Raw genomic sequence first — 22,361 nt, 5'->3', positions numbered from 1 at the left:
TGCAAATACTTCTTTCTTTTCAATTTGGATGCCTTTTATTTCTTTTTGTGTATGATTACTGTTGCTAGGACTTCCAATACTATGTTGAAGTAAGTGGTAATAGTGGGCATCCTTGTCTTTTTCCCGATCTTAGAGGAGAAGCTTTCACCTTTTTTGCTATTGAATATGATTTCAGCTGTGGGTTTGTCATATGTAGCTTTTATTATGTCGAGCTATGTACTTTCTCTACCCACTTTGTTCAGAGTTTTTATCATAAAAAGATGTTCAGTTTTTCAAATGCTTTTCTGCATCTACTGAGATGATCATATGGTTTCTATGCATTATTAATGTGACATATTATATTGACTGATTGATGGATGTTGAACCATCCTTCTATCCCTGGGATAGAATCCCACTTGGTCATGGTGTTTAATCCTTTTAATGTATTGTTGAATTCAGTTTGCTAATATTTTGTTGAGAATCTTTGCATCTATGTTCATCAAGTATTTTGGTCAGTCTTGAATGGTTGGGTATCAAGGCTAGATTTTTGAAATGAAAATCCTATGTCAAAAGGTATGAATAGTTTAAATATTCTTAATATATAGTACTCTGTAATTTTCTGGTTGGTAGGCAATTTTGCATACTTTAAATTTTAATATTGTCATTGTCATTTGTTTTTAATAGATACACTATGTCTCATTGAGTAGATTTACCTAACTAGTTCTTTATTGTTGGAGATTTAAGTTATTTCCTATCTTTACTTTTTTAAAAGAATGTATCTGAAATATCTGAGTGATCACAGCTGCCCTTTTGGTTAGATGGTCAGTTCTTTAAGAAAATCAACTGGGGCTTAGTCAAGTGATAAAGAATGGTGGTTATCATACTCAGGTTACTATGATAATGTATTGTTTTGTTGCCCTTTTATAGTAGGAAATTTTAAAGCGTATAAAGCTGTACTTTTGAATATAGGATTATATTAGTATTGCAATTTTCAAGACTAAAAAGAGGACTTAATTTACCTAGTTTTTTAGGTCAGCAAGGAGGGGTCAGGAGTATACTGGTAATAAAGACAGAGGGATCTGATTCTTTTAGAATGAAAGCCCAAGAAATAATGTATTCATGATATATATGTGTTACTTGCACTCTATGTTAGAATTCTAAAAGAAAAATGGCAACAGGCAACGTAGGCTAGAAATCAAGGCTCTGCCAATACTTTTTAATCATGATTAACAACATCCATGGTTTTGGGCTTTCCTTAAGCAGAGATCGTTAATTATGATGAATTGTGAAGTGGTTTTGTGATTAGAATAATGTCAACTAAAAAGCCAGTATCTGACCATCTACATCATTTTCACTTATTATTTAAGCCAGTTATTGATCACAGGTCTCCTGAGGCCAAAGGCTAGTACATTTATCTATTATAAAATTAACCTCTTAGCAAAATTTGTGTTTAACCTCATGGTAGTAGTAAAAATGGGTGTCAAATGTCAGATTACAGGTAAAATTTAAATAGTCTTGCCGTTTTTAGAGCAAACTTAAATATACTAAAATGTGTGACATAAACATACTTTATCACAAACTAAAAAAAATTAATAGTCTTCAAATTTTTTAAATTATTTTCTTTATCTTTAAAGATTTTTACTTTTGTCATAATACCCATTTTCCTTAGTAGTACGTCATAGGACTTAGTAGGACTTTCTAAGTAGGACTTAGAAAACACAGGTGGAATTAAGGATAGAGAAGAAAATAAAAATTGTTACCCTTTGGCTATATGTATATTTTTTCTAGTTCTTTCTAATATATGCATTTTATTTTTAATTATTTTACAAATCTGGATCATTTTTCATATATAGGTTTGAAGTCTTCCAAAAATATAATTTAACATTTCTCCATGTTATTTAATGTCTTTAAAACATATGAAATATTCACTACTGTTATGCTTTTATCATGGAGTTTGAACATTATTTATTTAACAATTCTTCTGTTGAGCATATTCTTCTATTTTTCAAAAACATTGTGATGGGCATACTTTCATGCATGAGGAAACTATAGGTCTTAGCAACCACATGGTCAAGACTAGAATATAGATGTTCTGATACTCAATCTTTTGCCTTTCCTTTACCTGTATAAAACTGTTGGACACATGTGAAACATACCTTGATTGCAAATATTCCATCTATAAAATGTCTTAGTAAATCGCTCAAATCAGATAAGTTATTTTATGCAATACTTTTATGGAAACAAAATAAATAAAATATTTACTTGACCTTTTGTAGGTTTATCTGTATCATTACCCGTTTTGAAAACAATGTTTCAAACAACTGGATATATTATGGATTTTTTGAGGAGAAAACATGTTTTAAAAAACTTTCTAATATTTCTATCTCTTGTCCTTTAGTTGGGATAATGCTTCAAAAAAGGAATTTTGCAAGATTTTTTTATAGGCAAAGTAAAGTAACTGCACTCAAAGAAAATATAACTTGGAATAAAACATAAAAGTTTTTGTTAAGACTGTTAAAACTTATCTGAAGTCAGTAAAGCAAAGAAAAATAGGTAGACTATTCCAGATAATTGGTACTGCAGAGAACACCATTCCCTTCTCAGCAGTCATAAGGTGATACGAAGGGAGAGAGACAAAGTCAAAAAGCACAAAGAAAAGTAGTCACAGCGAATAAGTTCTTAGAAATAGCCGTTGTAATGCTACAAAGGATTTTAAACATAGGAAGTATTATTTTAAACTGAATTCTGAAAAGATCCGGAAAGACATTTATGTAATTGTTTAAAATAATGTCTTGTAGACCATCCTAAAATGTTAATATTTAGGGACTAAAAGATGTACTGATACTTAAAATTGTGATAAGCAAAAGTAGGTGGCTACAAAGATGTTAAAAAAGAAGATACTAAAATAGAGTTTAGAACCATACGAATGTTTATCCTTTTATGTCTTTTAGAAAAAAAATAGAAAACAAATTATTTGTGTTTGACCTTTCAAAATATAAACAACTGTGTTATTGAATCTAATTTTACTTTAACCTCAATGCCATGTCTAGAACTATTAGTAGATATACTTGTTTTACATGGCATTATTTTAGAATTTCTGAGAAGCCTAACATACAAATAACTGATGCATTTAAAAAGTCTTAATTTCCTACTTCTATAGGAAAATCTCTTAGTTTAGCTGTCAAAAAAGTTCTCAGTTTCTAACAGCAAAGTGTTAAGTAAACATTTCTACTCAGTAGCACAATTGTGTAGCTGTCACAAGTAGATGATGGTTTGAATTTGCGCTTTCTTCCATTTTGTTTGTTTTATGCTTCTAAACTTGCAGTAAAATAGCCAAAGTTCTTCTTCTGTCTCCCTGCTTACCTTGGCTACACAGAGAGGAGGGAATTCCTACTTCATCTACCTTGCTTTCAGATAAAGCTGCGTCCTTTCCAAATCTAAGCATTCTTCTTAAGTTCTATTACTACAAGGTGGTTTAAGTAGTGAGGCTCCATAGCTGGGGCTAGGAATGAAGGAAATTGAGGAAGGGAGAGGGCCCTCATTATGAAAGACTAGAGAGGTAGTCTGTAGCATTTTCACAAAGATTTCAGTGTTCTATGAGCCATTAAATAAGTGCATACTATTTTCATCTAACTATGTGGGGCTGGTAAATGTGGTGGCATTTCAGCGTTTCTGCAACTAAGGATGACTGGTGAAAAGGAAATTCCAAATAGAGGGTTCTGCATGATGTGGTTGAGAAATAGTGACATGCGACATATTGCTGAAATGTTAGCTATGCGTACAGACATGGTTGAAAAATAAGGATAGAAGACTAAGCTTGGGATATTATTGATAGTATTGAAAATTAAAGTGATAAGTTTATGCTTAGCTCTAGAAGCAATGCAGAGTATATTTTAAGCATCAGCTTAATGAGAACCTTGTTTTGTGAGAATAATTTTAGTAGCTGTATATAGGATGGAAAAGGTAAATGGAAAAGATACAGCTATAGCAGTCTAGATGGGGAGTAAGCCTTTTCTATCAAGGATCAGATAAATATTTTAGGCCTTCTGAGCCATACAATCTGTACCACAACTAACTGCTCAACCCTGCCGCTTGCTGCCATGGACAATTTATAAACAATTAAGCATGGCTATGTATTTGTATAGTATATGAGCAGCATCATTTAATGGGATCATGAATATGGGCTTCTTAAACAGGCCTTCAAGGCTGTGTAATCTTAGGTTAAGATTCACCTCTTTATTTAAACTTCCTCATCTATAAAAGACACTATAAAATTACATTTTTCTCTAGTTTATAATAAAGAAAATAGCTATTATATAACTTTTTTGCAAACCTCTTAAACTCTTCAGAGAAAATGTTTGGTAAAACTCTAAGATGAATTTTCTATCGAGAACAGAATATGTGTCATAGGTTTAATTCTTTTCTTTTCTTGTCTTTATTTAAACCAACTTGGTGCTACGTTCTAGAGGCAAGATAAATCTATTTTTGAGCTACTTGTAATATTTCTAGCTTAGACCTCGATCCTAAGAGATAGAATTATAGTAACTGTTAAAATGAAATATAGCCAGAAATATGATAAGCTGTTGATATGTGTGTCTGTCATAGTGAGATTGCATTTTACTTTAAAGCAAATGGCACAGTACCTATACTGTGAATATGTTTAATATTTTTCAAGTTATTCATCTGAAAAAGCTTGATTAAAATGAGCTTTTAAGGTGGTGCTTACAACCATTAAGATCATTAGAAGCTACATCCAAAAGGCTAAAGAAAATTTAGTTTTAACTTTGTTTTATGGCAATCAAAAATTATTAGACTTTTTTTTCCCCCATGAAAGTTAATAAACAAATGGATCTCAAAATATGAGGCAGTACAGTGTTTTAAGAACAGAGATTTTGTGATCTGGATTAAAATTCAGGTTCTACCACTTTATCATTTTTGTGACTTAAGGTAATTTATTCTTCATCTAAATGATAGCATTAAGAATGCCTGCCTTGTCAGGAGTGTTATGAGAATTTTCTTAAATGAGATGTATGTAAAGTGCTTAGCAAAGGGTCTGGAACATGAAAGCATACAATAAATAATAGCTATTATATTTTTGTCCAAAAAAGATGTTAATTTTTTTTTTCAAGTAGCTTATGGTCTTTCTTAGGAATGTCTGTCATGTTGGCCTGGAAAGTTATGGCACGTAGATGTTACCACATATATATTTGGAGCTCATATGATCACTTTAAGAATTGCATTCTATAACCAAATAGGTTGGTTTAAAAACTTATTAATTATATGTAGATGACATGGTTCATTATTACTACTTGTTATAATTTCCCTAATAACATATTATTCTTTCAAACGTCTAGCTATTTGAATTAGGTAAATTCTTCCTAACAGATAAAATTCGGTGAAATTAATACTTCAAAATTAATTTATATATAATACTTATAAGGATTTTAAAAGTTACAAGGAAGTTTATTTCAAATGTATACTTACTGAACGTTGACTTTTCCAGACACTTTTCCAGGTGCTAATGATATAAAACTGTCAGATAGTCGTTACCTTCAAGAAGCTGATAGCCTTCAAAAAAGGAAATAAAGACAACACAATGAATAATTATACTGAAGATGTGCTGATACATGTATTCCCAGGGCATTGCAAGAACATAAAGCAGAAAATTGTAACCATCGTGAAAGGAGTCAGGAAGAAAATAAGCTGGAACTGATGAGGTTTTCAGGAGGTGATACCTCTTGTGCTGAGCTTTGAAAGAATGTAGATTACTTAGGAAAAGGATGTAGAAGTTGTCCAAAGGGAACTTATAGGTTTATTTGTATAGATAATGCATTTTTGTTAACACGCATTAGAAAAAATGGCTACATGACTTTGAGCAAGAAACTTTACCTCATAAGGTTGTTGTAGTATTAAAAGAAATAATGGACTTTCTGTTCCAATGAATATGGAGTAACAGAGACTGGATTTACTCTCCCACCTGAAACAACTAATAAAAATAAAAGAAAAAAAATTGGACAAATTATTTGAAAAAACAGCTCTCAAGACATCAAGCATGAAGAGCAGTGATTCTTGAGAGATGGGAAAAATGGGGTGAGCCCTTCAGTTGTTCCAGCTTAAGGCCTAGAGAAAGTTTCCAGGTCATGCCACAGATAGGGAAAACCTAGTTAGAGCCTGATGGTCTCTTTGAGTTGAGAACACGAAGCTGTGATACCAGGGAGGCCAAAGCCTCTAGAGATCACAGGGCAGGTTACCAGAGAGGAATGAGCTACAGGATATCTGCAGAGAGTCCCCTTCATGTATTCAATAGACTACTTATCAGTATGTGCACGTGAGGAAACTATCTAAGGCTTGGGGGAAAACCACCTGAAGTGATTAGAGGAAATCGTGCCTGTTAACTTATAGAGAGTTGGCAATAGTGCCTATTCCCAACAACCAGTATAGAAAACCTCATAATTCATGGTGCTTCCAATCAAGTACTAAAAAAACATTAGTGGGTAAAAATCAACTACAAACTTAGAGCTATCTGGTCCTGCCTACAAAGCAGGAACTGAAAGGATCAAACTGCTTCCAAAGGATGTAACTGTATCCCAGAACAAAGACTAAGACTATTTATAGGAATACGGAAATATCCAGCACACAACAAAATAAAATTCATGATGTCTGACATCTTATAAAAACCTACCATGCATCCAAAAATCCAAGGAAATATAACATATAATAGAAAAGTCAATCAGTTAAAACTGACCCATAATTGACACAATAACAGAATTAATAGACAAGGACATTAATAGAATTATTATCACTATATTGTTTATGGTCAGAGCATTGCTAGAAAGACTGAACATATTAAATAGAGACATGAAAGCTATTAAAAAAAACTAAATTCTACACAGAAAACTAACTACATGTCTAAAATGAAAAGTACACTAGACGAGATTAATGGAGATGCTATATTGTAAAATATGAATTAGTGAACTAAAGACATAGCAAAAGAAAGTATCCAAAAAGAAACTGTAGAGAAAGAGACTGAAAAAAACAAATCAAAGAATATTTGTGAGCTGTGGTACAATTTTAGGCAGCTAAATATACAATATACATGGAATAAGAGTGAGTCTTGAAAGGAAAGGTAAGAAAAGGGGGCAACAAAAATATAACTGAAGAAATAATGACCAAAATATTTCCAAATTTGATAAAAACTGTAAACCAACAGTTCCAAGAAGCTCAGCAAGCCCCAAGCACAAGAATATGAAGAAAATTACACTAAGTTGTATAATAATCAAACTGCTTAGAACCAGTTATGAGAAAATCTTAAAAGCAAATAGAATAAAAAATGAATACTCATTGTGATTATGTATGAAGGACCGAAGATAACTTTGAAAGTAGATTTCTCATTGGAAGCAATGCAAACTATAAGACAGTAAAGCAACATCTTTAAAATAATGGAAGAAAAGTTTTATAAACGAAGAATTCTGTGCTCTGGGAGAATATTTTTCAAAACTGAAAGCCAAAAGAAGATTTTTTTTTTTTTTAAGACACACAAAAATGGAAAGAATTTATCACCAAACAACCTGCACCCAGGAAATGTCAAAGGAAGGTCTTTCAGCATTAAGAAATGATAATAGATGGAAACGTGAATTGACATAAAATAATAGAGAGTAGTAGAAATATCTACATGGGTAGATATATATATTTTTAAAAAGATAACTAAAGCATAAACAACATAATATATTGTGGAATTTATAACAATATATAGCAGCAATGATGATGATGATGATGCAGAGGCTGGAAGGAGAGAAATGAGTATATTATTATAAGGTTTTTATAGTATATATGAAGTGATATAAAGTAGAAGATGATAAGTTAAAGATGATGCTGCCTATTAAAAAAACCATTTCAGATATAAAGACTAAGAGGTAAAAATGATGGAAAAAGATATACCAGGCTAAAATTTAGTATTAAGATGTCCTTCCTCATCAAATTGATATGTAGATTCAACGCAATCCCATGCAGAATCCTAGCAGGCTATTTTTTTTTTTTTTGGTAGAAATTGATAAAATTTGGGATACAAAAAACAGAAGAGCCAAAACTACTTTGAAAAAGAAGAAAAAAGTTAGAGGACTCTATCAGGTATCAAGAGTTAATATAAAAATAAATATAAAATAGCAATCAAGACAGAGTATTATTAGTACCAAAAGTGACAAATTGATCAGTGGAACAGAATAGTCTAATTATACATATATATACACACACACACACATATATCCCCAATTGACTTTAACAAAGGTGAAAAAGCAATTGAGTGGAAAATGATAGTCTTTTCCATAAATGATGTTGGAACAATTGGATAGCAACATTAAAAAAAAAAAAAAAAAGAAGGTTTTTCAGTGTATAATGTTGTACTATATAAAAAATTAAATTTGTTTTATGGAACTAAATGTAACATAAACTATAAAACTTGTAGGTGTAAACCTTGGACAAATCTTTGTGAATTGGAGTTAGGTAAAGATTTCTTAGCTATAACCATGGAAGGACTTTATCCAGAAAATAAATATAAATATACAATTCTCTCTGTGTGTGTATGTCGGTTTTGCAAACCCCATATATGAAAAATTACTTTCATTATAATTAAGAGCTCTGAAAACTTAATAAGAAAACAATCCGATAAAAAGTGGCAAAAGTTTTGAGCATCCATTTTACCAAGGAAGATATATGGATAATAAATAGGCACATGAAAGGATGCTCAACACCATTAATCATTAGAGGAATATAGATTAAAGCTACAATGAGGTGCCTATTAGAATTTCGAAATTAAATACTGACTGTACTAAGTCATTACTAGGATGTAGAGTAACTGGAACTCTTATACACTGCTGGTGGGAATGTAAAACCACTTTGGAAATAGTTTGGTAACTTTTTTTTAAAGTTAAACATATATTTACCATGTGGCTCAGCCATGCCAATGCCAGATATTTATACCTAGAGATATGAAAGCACATAGTTATACAGAGAATTGTATGTGAATGTTTATAGTATTTTTAGTAGTAGCCAAAAAACTGGAAATAATTTGAATGCTGACAGGTGAATGAATAAAGACTGAATGAATATAGAGTATCCTGACAGTGGAATATGGCAATTAAAAAGAATGAGTACTGATATACACACAATGTGGATGGATTTTAAAACAATTACATTGAGTTAAAAAGCCATACCAAAACAAAATACATATTGTATGATTCCAACTATAAAAAATACTGGGAAATGCAAAGTAATGTGTGGTGATAGAAAGCAGATCAATGTTTGCCTGAAGATTGGGAAGTGGAGTGGAGGCACAGAGAGGCGTGGAAGAATTAAAGAAGGACATGTGGAGAATTTTAGAGTGATGGATATGCTCGTTATCTTAACAGTAGTGACACTTCATGGCTTTATGAGTATATCAAAAACCTATCAAACTGATTAAATAATTTTATTGTAGTTCCATTATATCTCAGTGAAGCTCTTTGAAAAAAATTTAAGGTAGAAATATCACACATGCTTGGCACAATGCAGACATTTAGTAAATAGTAGTTTGTTTAAATTATTATTTTCTCTGTCATTATACTATTAGATCCTTGAAACCAGAAGCTATATCTATTTCTCTTTTTATCCTCAACTTGTAGCATGGTACCTTATACATAAGAGGTGATCTATAATATTTTTGAACAAGTAAAAGTAATGAATCTTGAACAATTGAATGTAAAGAAAACACCCGATGAGGGCCTAATAGTACGCTAACGAACACCATGTGTCTATAAGATCTGAAATATTTATTCTGTACATTCTCTTCGGATGGAAGGTTCTCACAATACAAGTCCTATAAGTAAACACCCCTGTATGTATTTTTCTCATTTTGTTTTTATTGTCATAAAATACACTTAACATAAAATTTGCTATCTTAACCATTTTTAAGTGTACAGTTCAGTGGTATTAAATACATTCCCATTGTTGTGCAGCCATCACCACCATCCATCCCCATAACTCTTTTCATCTTGTGAAACTAAAACTCTATACCCATTAAACAATGACTTTCCATTTTCCCCTCCCCCTAATCCCCTGGCAGCTCTAAGTTATGATACTGACTGCTCTAAGTACCTTATATGAGTAGAATTATACAGTGTTTTCTTTTTATGACTCACTTATACTTAGCACAAGGGTCCTCAAGCCTTATTCATGCTGGAGTATATTATAGACTTTCCTTCATTTTTAAGGCTGAATAATACTCCCTTGTGTGTATATACATACCACAGCACAAGTGTTGGCGAGGATGTAGAGACTCTGGACCCCTTCTACACTGTTAGTGGGAATTAAAATGGTACAGTCACTGTGGCAGCTAGAATGGCCATATTTTTGTCAACTTTCAGAATTCCATATTGGTGGCCAGGGGTTCAGGGAACTGAATATGAAAGGAAGTGAGAAGGGTGAACAGATAGCTTAAATAGTTTAGTTTTAGGTGACTGGTTTATATAAGAATAGGCTTCTCTTTGCTGCTGTTTTTTTATATAGTCATGGCTTAAATGATTGTGCTGATCTTGAATGTTAGCTTTGGCAGTATTTTGAGAATCTAGATGTGCAGTCTATTTATAAGGAACTCAGGGAATTGGATTAAATAAGGATAAATCCAAGGTCAAAGGAAAAAGTCTAGACATTGAGGATAGTCACCTCTTCAAGCCATCAGGAAACGGACTTATATTTTAGTTTTATCTTAGGGCTTTTGTTTTTTCTTAAGAATCTGGATACTCCTCTCTAAAACCAGGGCTTACAAGTGGAGTTAAGTAGGTATTCTTAGCTACCAAGGGGAGGGAAAGGGCAGGGCAGTTCTGGAGAATTCATGACAATAGAAAGACTACCAACCCCCTCACCCCCATTAAAAGTCCTTTATTAATTTAGAAATTTTAAACCCTATATATTCTTATTTCTGGTTATTTCTGCATAAAGAAGACCTTTTAACATTTCTTGTAAGCCCTATATGATAAGAATTTCTAGCAGAAGTACAATATTCTTTAAATGAGTTAAAATTACAGTATATTATCTATGCTAATATATATTTTTGGGGTATCATAACACAATAGTGTTTTAACTTTACTACAGCCTTTAAAAACTTACCGTAAAAGTTCATAGTCTTCCTACTGTTCTGTTAATGTCAGTACTAAAATTTATTTTTAAGGAACAACATATTCTTTATAATTTTGTTGATATTTATGCAATTATGCATTACTAGTTTTCATGTAAGGAATATTATTTTTTAATGGAATATAATTTTTTCTTTGTAAGTTTACTTCACACAATATAACTGTGACATTGTGTTCTTAAATATGTCCTTGTTGTATAATTCTTATATTGAGAAATTGCTGTATTCCGTGCATTTGTATTTGGTATTATTATTTATTAAATAAGGTTTGATTTCTAGTTCTGAATAACAGTATCATTTACCAACTTTAGATGGAATTCATGGTAATCCCTAGGATCTAATATATTCTAAAATAGATAAAACATTAGAAATTTTGGCACGCAAGCCCCAAAGGTATTTTCATTCTAAGCCTGCTAGTATGATGATACTTAACTAAAAATGGATTAGTATAAAATGTTCTTTTAACTCTATATTGTTTCTATTTTCCTCTTAATCTTTTTTTAAAAAGTAACTGTAGAAAGCAATCAGAATGATAGCAATATGTATCTGCCAGTCTACTCTCCATTCCCAGCTCCAAATGATTTTTTTCTGAGCCAAGAAGCTACTGACTCACATAGGCAGGTGAGACCTGGAAGGTTTCAGCCAAGAGACCTGTTGTGATGCCTTTCCTCTTCTGGGACAAATTTAAAGCTGAAACAGTGTTAGGGGGCCCTTGGAAAGGATTTGAGGGGAAGGTGACTGACAGAAAAAGACTGCAACCAAGAATCCCATATCCATTCAAATTATTCACCAGTCAGAGTAAAAGAAAGATATTTGCAGATGGACAGAAAGTGAGAGAACATTTGTATCTGAATTCCCTATACAAGAATAATGTTTGAGAAATGAATCCAGTACTTGAGAAATGAAATCAAATATTTTTAAAAGTAAAAATAAAAATTACTTTAAAAAATCTGGTGAACCTAACAATGTATTTTTATCCCATAGTTGAATTGGTCCCTATATTTCACAAATAAAATTAGGAAGTTATATTAGTATATGCGAATGTATTTAGAATGGAATTACATTTCATTTACATTACTGGGACAAATGTAGTATTTTGAACAGATTGGTCTTTTGAACAAAATCAAAAACCTATCCTTATGTTTTTATATCTATGAAATTAATTGCTTTGACTTCATAAATATCGTGATTTAGTTAGAAAGATCCTGAGATTTGGAGCAGAAGGTCTTGATTTCAGTCTGTCATTCACTAGTTGAGGCAAGTTACTAAACTGTTCTGATTCCCTGATTTTCTTTATCTTTGAAATATGAATCCTATGTTATAGCTTATTAGAGGAATTAATGAAGATATAAATATATCTTAGTAGGTGATATTATCATAATTATCAACCATCAAAAATCTTTCCTTCAGAATGGTAATCACCACGTTTTCAAGACAGTAGTTATAAATTGGGGGTGGGGTGCTATAGAGGAAGATTTTGTGGGTAAGAGATTTTAACAATATTGTTAATATTTTATTAGATGTGGGTACTCATTCTATATATTTTTCTATGTCTTACATATTCTTAATTATTAAAAATAATGTTTCCTTATAAAGTACATAAACTTTCCCATGAAATATCTTAATCAATAAAGTGTCTAACATTTTTCTATCAAAGGATGCTGCTTATTGGACCCTCAGAAATGTATGCTTCATAATTCTTAGCTTCATTGGGAACTGCTATTCAGAACATCATTTTCTTCTTGCCTTTCTAGTTATGTTATATTGCACAAAGTATCACGTTTCTATTGTGTGTGTTAAGTAGATGACATAGGCACACAAACTTTCTTGGGATTGAACCTGGCTCTTAGAAGTGCTGTGTGTTCTACACAGTATTAGTCTTTGTAGTGACTTAAAGTCTCACGAAAAATCAAGAAATTTTGTAAGCCTGGAGTTGCAGTTCTGCATGATGACAGTGAGTTAGTGCTGAGTATCAACTGCTTGCTTTGGCGGGGCCGTGTATTCCACAGTTCTCCACACTCTCTGTGCTCCCTGATACTGATGTCTAATGTCATTTGCCTTTATCATCGTAAATGTTTATATTAACTGTTTGGCCCATATAGGCAATTTAGTTTATATAACTGTTAGAAAAATTATTCAGTAAGTGTCAGTCTGCCATTAGAATTTTGCTGTGATATTTTAATTTGATGTCACGCATCCAATACTTTATAAAGCACACTTACATACATTTTCTCTACAAATATATGACATAAAGTACTCTTTTGTTTGTCAGCTCCTCCTCTCACACCCAAACATGTTACCAATTAAATATTTCTCAAATCTAGTTCTTCCTGTCCAACCTTACTGCTACTGCTTCACCTCAGGCCCTCTTTATCTTTCTCCAGGAATTCTTTAATTGCTCCCTAACTGCGCTCCTGGCCTCCAGTCACATGCCTTTCACTTCATACGGCTAGAATGATGTATCAAAGTACAGATCTCATCTCATCACCCTGCTGTTTCAAATTCTTGTTAAGTCCCTCCATCTTCTATGTCAGGGGTCAGCAAACTTTTCTTTAAAGGTCTGGTTGATAAATATTTTAGGCTTTGATAGACATAAGTTTCCTGCTATTGTTGAGTTGAGCACAAAAGCAACCACAAACAATATATAAACAAATGGTCATGGCTGTGTTCCAATAAAACTTATTTACAAAACCAGCCACTGGTCTAGGGCTGCAGTTTGTTAACCCCTGTTCTATGTTATAAAAAGCTCTCCCCTGTCTTCCCTCCCATCTCATTTAACTCTCTCCCATCCTGTTTCTTACAGTTCAGAAGCACCATTCAAATTCTTAAACTTTCTGAGCACGTTTCTATATCCAGTTATTTAATGCTTTTTATTTAAGCTTTATTTCACAAGTAACGAAATATTCTAATATATTTTGTGAAATGTTAATTCTCAAATGATTGTATATAAATGTTTGTTTAGTCACATGCTTACATCTTTATAAATATATTGTGAAGTGTTAAGTATTAAAAATAGTTTTTAACAGGTCTTTCATAAAAATCATAGTCTTGATACAGTCTGTTATAGTTTGGATACCATCAACACATTATCTATCCAAAAATCTCAGAGTAAGGTCGCTGGTAGGAAAGAAGTTAATTTCAGCATTATCAACTATATTGAATCAAGGTTTATTGAGAGAACCATATTAGGACAGTTAGTAGGAATTGAAAGCACTTAACTCACATCATGTCCTATCTTTATCACAATTGCTTCTTTCCAGTAGAGTTAGGAAAACAAAGTCTTTAGTTTTAGGATATGACTTGCCTGATGTATTGGACTTTAAGTTGTTGTTTCAATTCTAATAAATCACTTTACATGTTTCCATATGCAACTAATATGTTGTTAAATGTATGGGTTTCACCTCATTATTAAGTTATTGTTATGTAAGCTACTGCTGATTGGTACAATGTTGGGTAGTAAACAAAACCTTTTCCAGTAAAAAGAAAATGAAAGAACTTTATTCTTGCATCATGTTAATGAAAAGTATTATCTGATTACTACAGTGAGAGAGTAGATTGGTAGAACTGCTATGATGCAATTTGTTCAAAGGTAGGTGGATATTAATATTGATTAGAATAAAGTTCTCTAAATTTTCTGATACTGCATAACAGTGCATTAAAGCTCCATCTATTAAAACTGACCTGTAAATGTCTTTTGTGGTTGATTTTTAGCCACCAGCTGAACAAGCTAAAGCCAGACTGCAGCTGGTTCTTGAAGCTGCTGGTAAGTGTTGATAATTAACTTTATTTAAATGAAAAGCTTGAAATAAATCCTGACATGCTTACAGTAGGTCAAAAGGAAAAACACCTATTTTTGTATATCCTCACAAATTTATGAGATCTAGGTTATATATATATATGGCCATATTTTACCTTAAATATTTATTACTACAGTATATTACCTAAAGGTCATTCTTTACCTTTTTATTTATAAAATTACATACAAGTCACTTTTATTTTATGTATTTTATGTATGTATTCATTTTATGAATTAAAGTTTTCTTGCTCTAGGGTTTTATGTTATAGGATAAAGCTAATTAGTATGATTATCATTTACATAATATGCATTTATTCTTTAGTGGCATTTTGCTTTGAAAAAATATTTTCATTTCATAATTTGAGTATTGACAAACTCTAACTTTAAAAGAAAATATTTATGGTACTTAGTCCAGAAAATATTTGCTTCTATTAATACAACTATATAGAATTTCATTTAATAGTTTTATACAGTTTTCTTTTATTTCTTCATCTTTTAATGATTTTGAAGAATATTATAAAACAAATATGACAGTCTAAACCTCACAGTGTTTAACTGGTTTATATTGGTCCCAGCCATCATCCTGATTTTTAAAAATTTAATGCTGTCAATTCTATTAAGGATAAAAAGCTAGATTCTATATATTTGAGAAACATTCAGAACATCATGACAGTTTTCAAATTAAAAAATGTATATTGGCCTAGATTAGCAAAGGACAGACCTTAGCTAGATGTAATATTATTTATTAATTTCTTCTTGTTGATTATATATGTTGTCTCAGCTTTTTCCTCTCATCAGTAACACTGTTATGTACATCCTATTACAAATTGTGCTTTTTAATTTTAGATTATTTTCGTGGGATTGATTACTATAAAAAAATGAGTTTATGAGGTTAGTGGGCATTAATTTTTAGAGCAACTTTTTGTACATTTTTGCTATATTACTTTACAAAAAAAAACTGTCTTACTTTTCACTGCCACTGGTTAAGTAACCATTTTTACCAGACTTTGCTTTTTTGATGCCAGTTCTATGAATGTATTGCTTCGTAGTATGATATAATGTATTATACCCCTTTGAAAAATATCCAGTACTGCTTTTAATGAGAACTGCCTGGAGAGGGGAAGCAGATGGATGGATAAGGGAGAACTTACTGTCAGGGTTCCAGAACTCTGTTTCAGTGATGAATTCACGGTGTTCATTGTATTGTTAAAAATTAACAATTAAAATAAAAGGAGGGAGGGGAATAAAAAGAACTTGAGCCAGTCTGATGAGGCTTGCAGTTAAAGTCTAGCCTGGTCCTAAGAGTGAAGTGGCTGGACAGGAAGGTCCGGCATACCCATTCTGTCACATTAGCGTTTACTTGAGTTCCCAGGGAAAACACCTTCGATTTGGGGGCCTGGAAACTGGGTACGGGGAAAGGATTAAGACTGTGTGTTGGATTCTTGAGACAGGATTCATTTCAACCTTATAATTACCATGATCTAGTCCATAGGGTTCATATATAGACATCCTGCTGATTAAATTTAGTCTTTTACTCTGTAGGTCTCAGAAGAAAGCTTTGTATATAACCATTGTATTGTTATTTGAATTATTAGTGAATGTTCATAATGTTACTGGTTTGGAAGTAAAATATATTTAGAATATTTGGCAACGATTATTAGTGGTATGATTTTGAAAGAGTAAAATAACATTAAGCAAAATGGATAGGATGTCATGCATATTGTACCAAACATGAATTTGAAGTCAAATTTTATTATATTTATGATTATATTTCATATGTGCTAAACTGTTATATTTTTCTACTTTGCTATGCTGAATCTCTAGATTTAGATAGAATCATTTTTCATGTTCATTACCAAATTGCAATTGAAATCAAATTTTGTGTTTGGTTTAACTTGTTTAAACTTTTAATTCAAGGGTGATGTGAAATTAAGGTTATAACGAAGGTTGTTTTTTTAAAAATCTTCAAATGGCAATAAGACACAGAAGGTTGCAAAATTGTGTAAATTTGTAAGATTGAATCTAAATGGTAACTGCAGCTAATCATTTACTCTGTGGTACTAAGTCCAAATACAAACACTTTCTGCCATGATGTCTTCTTTTCCTCTTTAGGAATACTTTTATCATTCTTCTATTTAAGATTAAAATTTTTCTTTGACTTCTTTATAGACAATCATTCACCTAGAATTAATGACTCTTATTTTGAAATATTTGTTTATATTTATCCCTTTATTATCTTTCCCACTGCCATCTCCTTACTAGATGCCAAACATTTCATCCAAAGGTTAATCCATTACCTCTTAATTGGTCTCTTACTTCAATTCTGTTACTTCTCCAGAGAGATGGTGGTGAATACAGGAAGAGTTCTAAGTCTGCTTCCTACTCGTTCTGTAACCTTGAACAGTTTGGTGTTTATTGTTTAGCCCACACAGGATGTTTTAAATGGAACATGACAGATGTGTATATTTTCTAGTTTACCATAGTACTCTAATTATAAAAAGTAATCTATGTGGTGAAATTCACATAATATAAAATTAATCATTTGTGTTTAAAGTGAACAATTATATATTTAAAGAGGCATTAAATATATTTATAATGCTTTATAACCACCACCTCTAACTAGTTCTAAAACATTTGCATCACTCCAAAGTGAAACCTCTTACTATTAAGCAGTTTTCTCCCCATTCCCGTTACCTCAGCTTCTGGTGACCACTAATTGGCACTCTGTCTCTGTGAATTTATCTATCCTGGTTATTTCATGTAAATGAAATCATACTATGTGTGACCTTTTGTGTTTGGCTTCTTTCACTTAGCATATGGTTTGGAGGTACAGCCATGGTGTAGCATGTGTCCGTTTTTATTCCTTTTTATGGTTGAATAATATTCCATTGTATTTATATACACTATTTGTTTATCCACTTATATATTGATGGAAATTTGAGTTATTTCCACCTTTTGGCTACTGTGAATAGTGTTATGAACATGCATTTATTTGTACTTGTTTGAGTACCCATTTGTAATTTTGGGGGTAGATACCTAGGAGTATAATAGTGGAATCATTTGGTAATTCTTTGGTTAACATTTTGAGAAACCACTAAACTTTCCCACAGCAGCTGAACCGTTTTACATTTCCACCAGCAATATATGAGTACAGACTCCTATTGTCTCAACTAGATCATGGCACACATTTGAATTTCTTGTTTGAAAATATTTAGATTTGGGATTTCTCTATACCATCATTTCCTCATTTGTAAGGAAGGAGATAATAACTACCTTGCAGGGTCGTTGTGAAGATAAATATCATAATACAATAAGTGCCTAGCCCGGAGCCTGGCAAAGGATAGCCACTGGAAATCTTTATTTCTGTATACATTTTGTAAATACCACTGCTAGATGATTCTCTCGGCCACCATTTGGTCATGCTACTCCATTGCTCAGAATTATTAATTGGCTCTCTATTGCTTACAAAATCAATTTTACGCTTATATACTTCAGGTTCCAAGGTTCTGTATGGTGGATCTAAAGACTTTTCTGTCTTTATTTCTTAGAATTCTGTGCTTTTTCTCATTGTTCTTTGAGTGATGTGTTTGTTTGTTTGTTTGTTTGTTTGTTTGTTTTCTATCTGGGAATCTTTGCTCATGATTTTGTTTCTTCTAGAAATGTCTTTCTCCTTCGTCTTCCCTCTTCAAACACTTCAGGGCTCATCTGCAATAGAATTTCCACATTATTTCCCTGCCCTTTCCAGCACATGATCTTTCTCTCTTCCTTTGAATTCCTTTTGTCCTAGTCTGTGCATACCATTTAGGCTGATATTTACTCACATACTGCTAATATTAATGTTTAATTGTTTCATGAGTGCGGGATTTATTTTCCCAATGAAATAATAAACTTCTGAAAGTCAGGAACCATATCTAAAATTCTCAAATCGTTCCCAGCAGTTTTAACAGCTGTGGTGAGTGGTAACATACCCAAAAGAATTCCAGCTGTTACTTTTTGGTGTATAAGTCTTTGAGAGAAACAACAATCTGGATAACTGAAAAGTAAACCTTTAAATTCTGGTGTGCTCTTTATAACCACTGTTTGATGGATTTTTTTTTAACTAATTTTATTATGGTAACATTGGTTAATAAAATCCAGTAAGTTTCAAGTGTACAATTTAACAGTAAAAAAAAAAATATATATATATATATATATTGCATTGTATGTTCACCTCCCACAGTTAGATTTCTTTCTCTCACCACATATTTGACCCCTTTTACCACACCTACATCTCTCTTTCCCCTCACCCCCTACCCTCTGGTAACCACTAGTCTGTTGTCCGTGCCCATAAGTGTCTGTTTGTTTGTCCTGTTCGTTTGTTGCTTTTAGGTTTATATCCCACATATAAGTGATATCATGTGGTTTTACACTTTTTCTGTCTGGCTTATTTCGCTTAGCATGATTATCTCGAGGCCAGCCACGTTGTCACAGTGGCAGTATTTCATCTCTTCTTATGGCTGAATAACATTCCATTGTACATATGTACCACAACTTCTTTCTCCAATCATCTGTTGTAGGACACTTCGGTTGCTTGCATGTCCATGTGATCCAGCAATCCCTCTTGGGTATTTACCCTAAAGACTTGAAAACCCATATCCGAAAAGGTATTTGTACACCAATGTTCATAGCAGCATTATTCATGATGGCCAGGACATGGAAACAGCCTAAGTGTTTGATGGATTTTAAAGTAAATGTATGAAAAAATTTTCTGGCTTCAAATGTAGACAATATAGGGCCATAATCTGACATTTTAATCTTAGATTTTAAGTTAGTGCATGACAGAAAAGATAATGACACATGATCATCACAGAGGAGGAAGAAGAATAATAAGTTTACTTAAAAACTTGTATCTGTTACTTTTGCTCTCACTGTTGTTTGACTTTTTAGGATCTTTCCAAATATTATTTAGGTTTTCATAAATATACAGTATCATGTTATGCCAAGTATGTTCATGGGTTTGAAGGATTTAGAGGAGAGATTTTTCAGAAATATTTTTCATTAGCATGAAAAGATGACTCTTTTCACAATTAGTTTCAAGGCACAATTTTCTCTAAAATCACTTTAATATTTTAGTTTTAATAAAATTACCGACACATGCAACCTTTAAAATTATATCTCTGGTGTCATAAGAAAAAATAGAAATTGCTTTTAGTGCATGTATGGTAAATCACCTTTATCATAAAAATCTAATATTTCATTTTCTGAATAATGTCTACAACCCTTTGTATTGTGCTTTATAGTTTTCAAAGCACTTTCATAAATCTTTTATCATTTGACTCACATCACTGCATGGAGAGCTAATTAGTTCTATTTTACAAATATCCTGAAAGTGTAAATGACTTGTAAAAGATCACATAGCTAATAAGTGGCAGAACCAGGACTCAAATCCAACGATTTCTGACTCTATTTCTGTCCATAGGTTAAACCCCAGTTATATTGGGAAGAAAGAAGAGTAATAGAAAATTTTACCAAATACATACCTTGTTTTGTTAGGTGTAATGCTATAATTACCTTACAATAAAATAATTTGTATCCTCAATTAAGCCTTTGCTTCTGAAATGAGTGCTTTCTAACTGGTAATAGAAGAGGACTAAAGTTTCACTCAAAAATGTCCTTTTCCTTAACTATTAGAGTACTCATAGTAGTTAAATTTCTAATTATTTTGAAAGATCCAGGGTAATGTTTTCTGACCATCAATATTTTTTTCTTCAACCTAACTAGAGACATGTATTTCAGAGACCTTCGCTTGGGATAGAAGCTGGTTAAATATTTTAAAACACAGATAAGTGACACACACTTACATACGATATCCAGGTAAGAAGCTGTGCTTAAGTATTAGCCATAGGAGCCCCACTCCATCCCAATTCTTCTGCAGCATGTTAAGCTTAGATATTATTCTTGTAGTTACCTAGTAAGCATCTAGAAGCCAAGTAAGTCCTGACCCTTTCTTTTCATAGCCATGTGACCTTGGAAGTCTCAATATTCCCTCTAAAGTCCAGTATAGCTTTAAGTATTTGTGATTCTGAGAATTACAAATGAGGTTACCATAATAATGCTGTACTGTTTCCAGGGAGCATAGAAAGCCATTCTACTACCCTGATTTAAAGCTAACAGAGGTTTTGCTCAGTAGGTTTCTGACCACTGATCTGTGGCTCCAAGAAATAGGCTGATTTATTATGAGAGGCTTTCATTGTAGGAGAAGCCTAAAGAAACAGAGCAAATGATAATTTCTATCTCATATAAATGGTTTTCAAAATTTTTTTATTGATGTTGCCTTCTACTTGATTATATATTGATAGTCTAGATTCATATCCAGCTTCACTTCTAACTCTGGGAGCTTGGGCATTTTACCTCCCCTTTACTCCGTTTTACTTTCCTCATCTATAAAATGGAGATATTATTAGTACATAATTGATGAGGTTGTTGTTATGGAGTTTAAATGAGTTAACATTTGCAGACCACTTAGAACAGTGCCTGATACACAGTAAGTATTGAGTCAGTATTAGCAGTTATTCTGAAAGATAATATACTACGGTGGTTAAGTTCTCAAGTCAGAATGCCTGAGTACGTCTCAACTCCATTATTTACTGATAAAACCATGTGAAAGTTGTTAAAGCTTGCTGAAAATCAGTTTTTTTATTTATCAAATGGGAATAATAGTAATGCATATCTTTAGAGTTTTATGAGACATAAATAAGTTAATGTAATTAAGTGATTAGAACAGCACCTAACATGTAACTGAGTGTACTATAAATGTTAGCTAGTAGGAGTAGGAGTTCTTTTTTATGACATCACCACAGTGGCTTTATGAGGTAATGAAAGAAGAGATATTGAGCCAAACATCCTTCTCATACGAGCACGCATATGCAGTTAGAAATTATCAAGAATTAAGAATAGTGCTTTTAAAAAGAAACAAATGAATAAAACCTTAAATAGTTTAATTGACTTAGGCATTGGTTAAAACATTTTTTCATCAAATATGATTTCTGTAAACTTCAGAAATTCTAAATAAAATGTAATAGCTTTAATGCAAAATCAAATTGATAATGTTAATTTAACTTTCAGTTTCCAATATGAAGACACTTTTTGACTTCATATTAGGCCAAAAAGATATAATAGTGCTTCCCTAAAGAGAATCATTTAGTAAATAGCTTTTTAAAGTATGTTGTTTGTTTTTGCATCAGTTACACATTTATTTTTGAATGGCTTATTTATTCCTAATAATATTTAGTAAGAAGAAAGCTATCAGCCAGAGTCTGACTTGCCATGTTTGAGCAGATGTTAAGCAGACAGTAGTTGAATGTTAATTTTGAGAGGGTGGTATGCTTAAGCCTAGCTGAAGTATGTTGCATGTGGGCTTTCTAGACTGGAGTACAATGCTGG

The 22,361-nt window shown here is 32.2% G+C and overlaps 1 protein-coding gene across 1 annotated transcript in view; it reads left to right on the top strand.

Annotated features, from left to right (window-relative positions):
- RSRC1 (arginine and serine rich coiled-coil 1) overlaps positions 1-22,361 on the top strand; it is a 369,031-nt gene that overhangs the window by 187,359 nt on the left and 159,311 nt on the right. The window contains exon 6 of the mRNA XM_025044223.1: positions 14,855-14,906. Within this exon, the coding sequence (XP_024899991.1) occupies positions 14,855-14,906 (52 nt within the window). The remainder of the gene's footprint in view (positions 1-14,854; positions 14,907-22,361) is intronic.

Source organism: Pteropus alecto, unplaced genomic scaffold, assembly GCF_000325575.1.
Source record: "Pteropus alecto unplaced genomic scaffold, ASM32557v1 scaffold81, whole genome shotgun sequence".
NCBI classification, from domain to species: domain Eukaryota; kingdom Metazoa; phylum Chordata; class Mammalia; order Chiroptera; family Pteropodidae; genus Pteropus; species Pteropus alecto.
The sequence above is the reverse complement of the archived record's forward strand: the minus strand, read 5'-3'. Positions and strand labels throughout refer to the sequence as shown.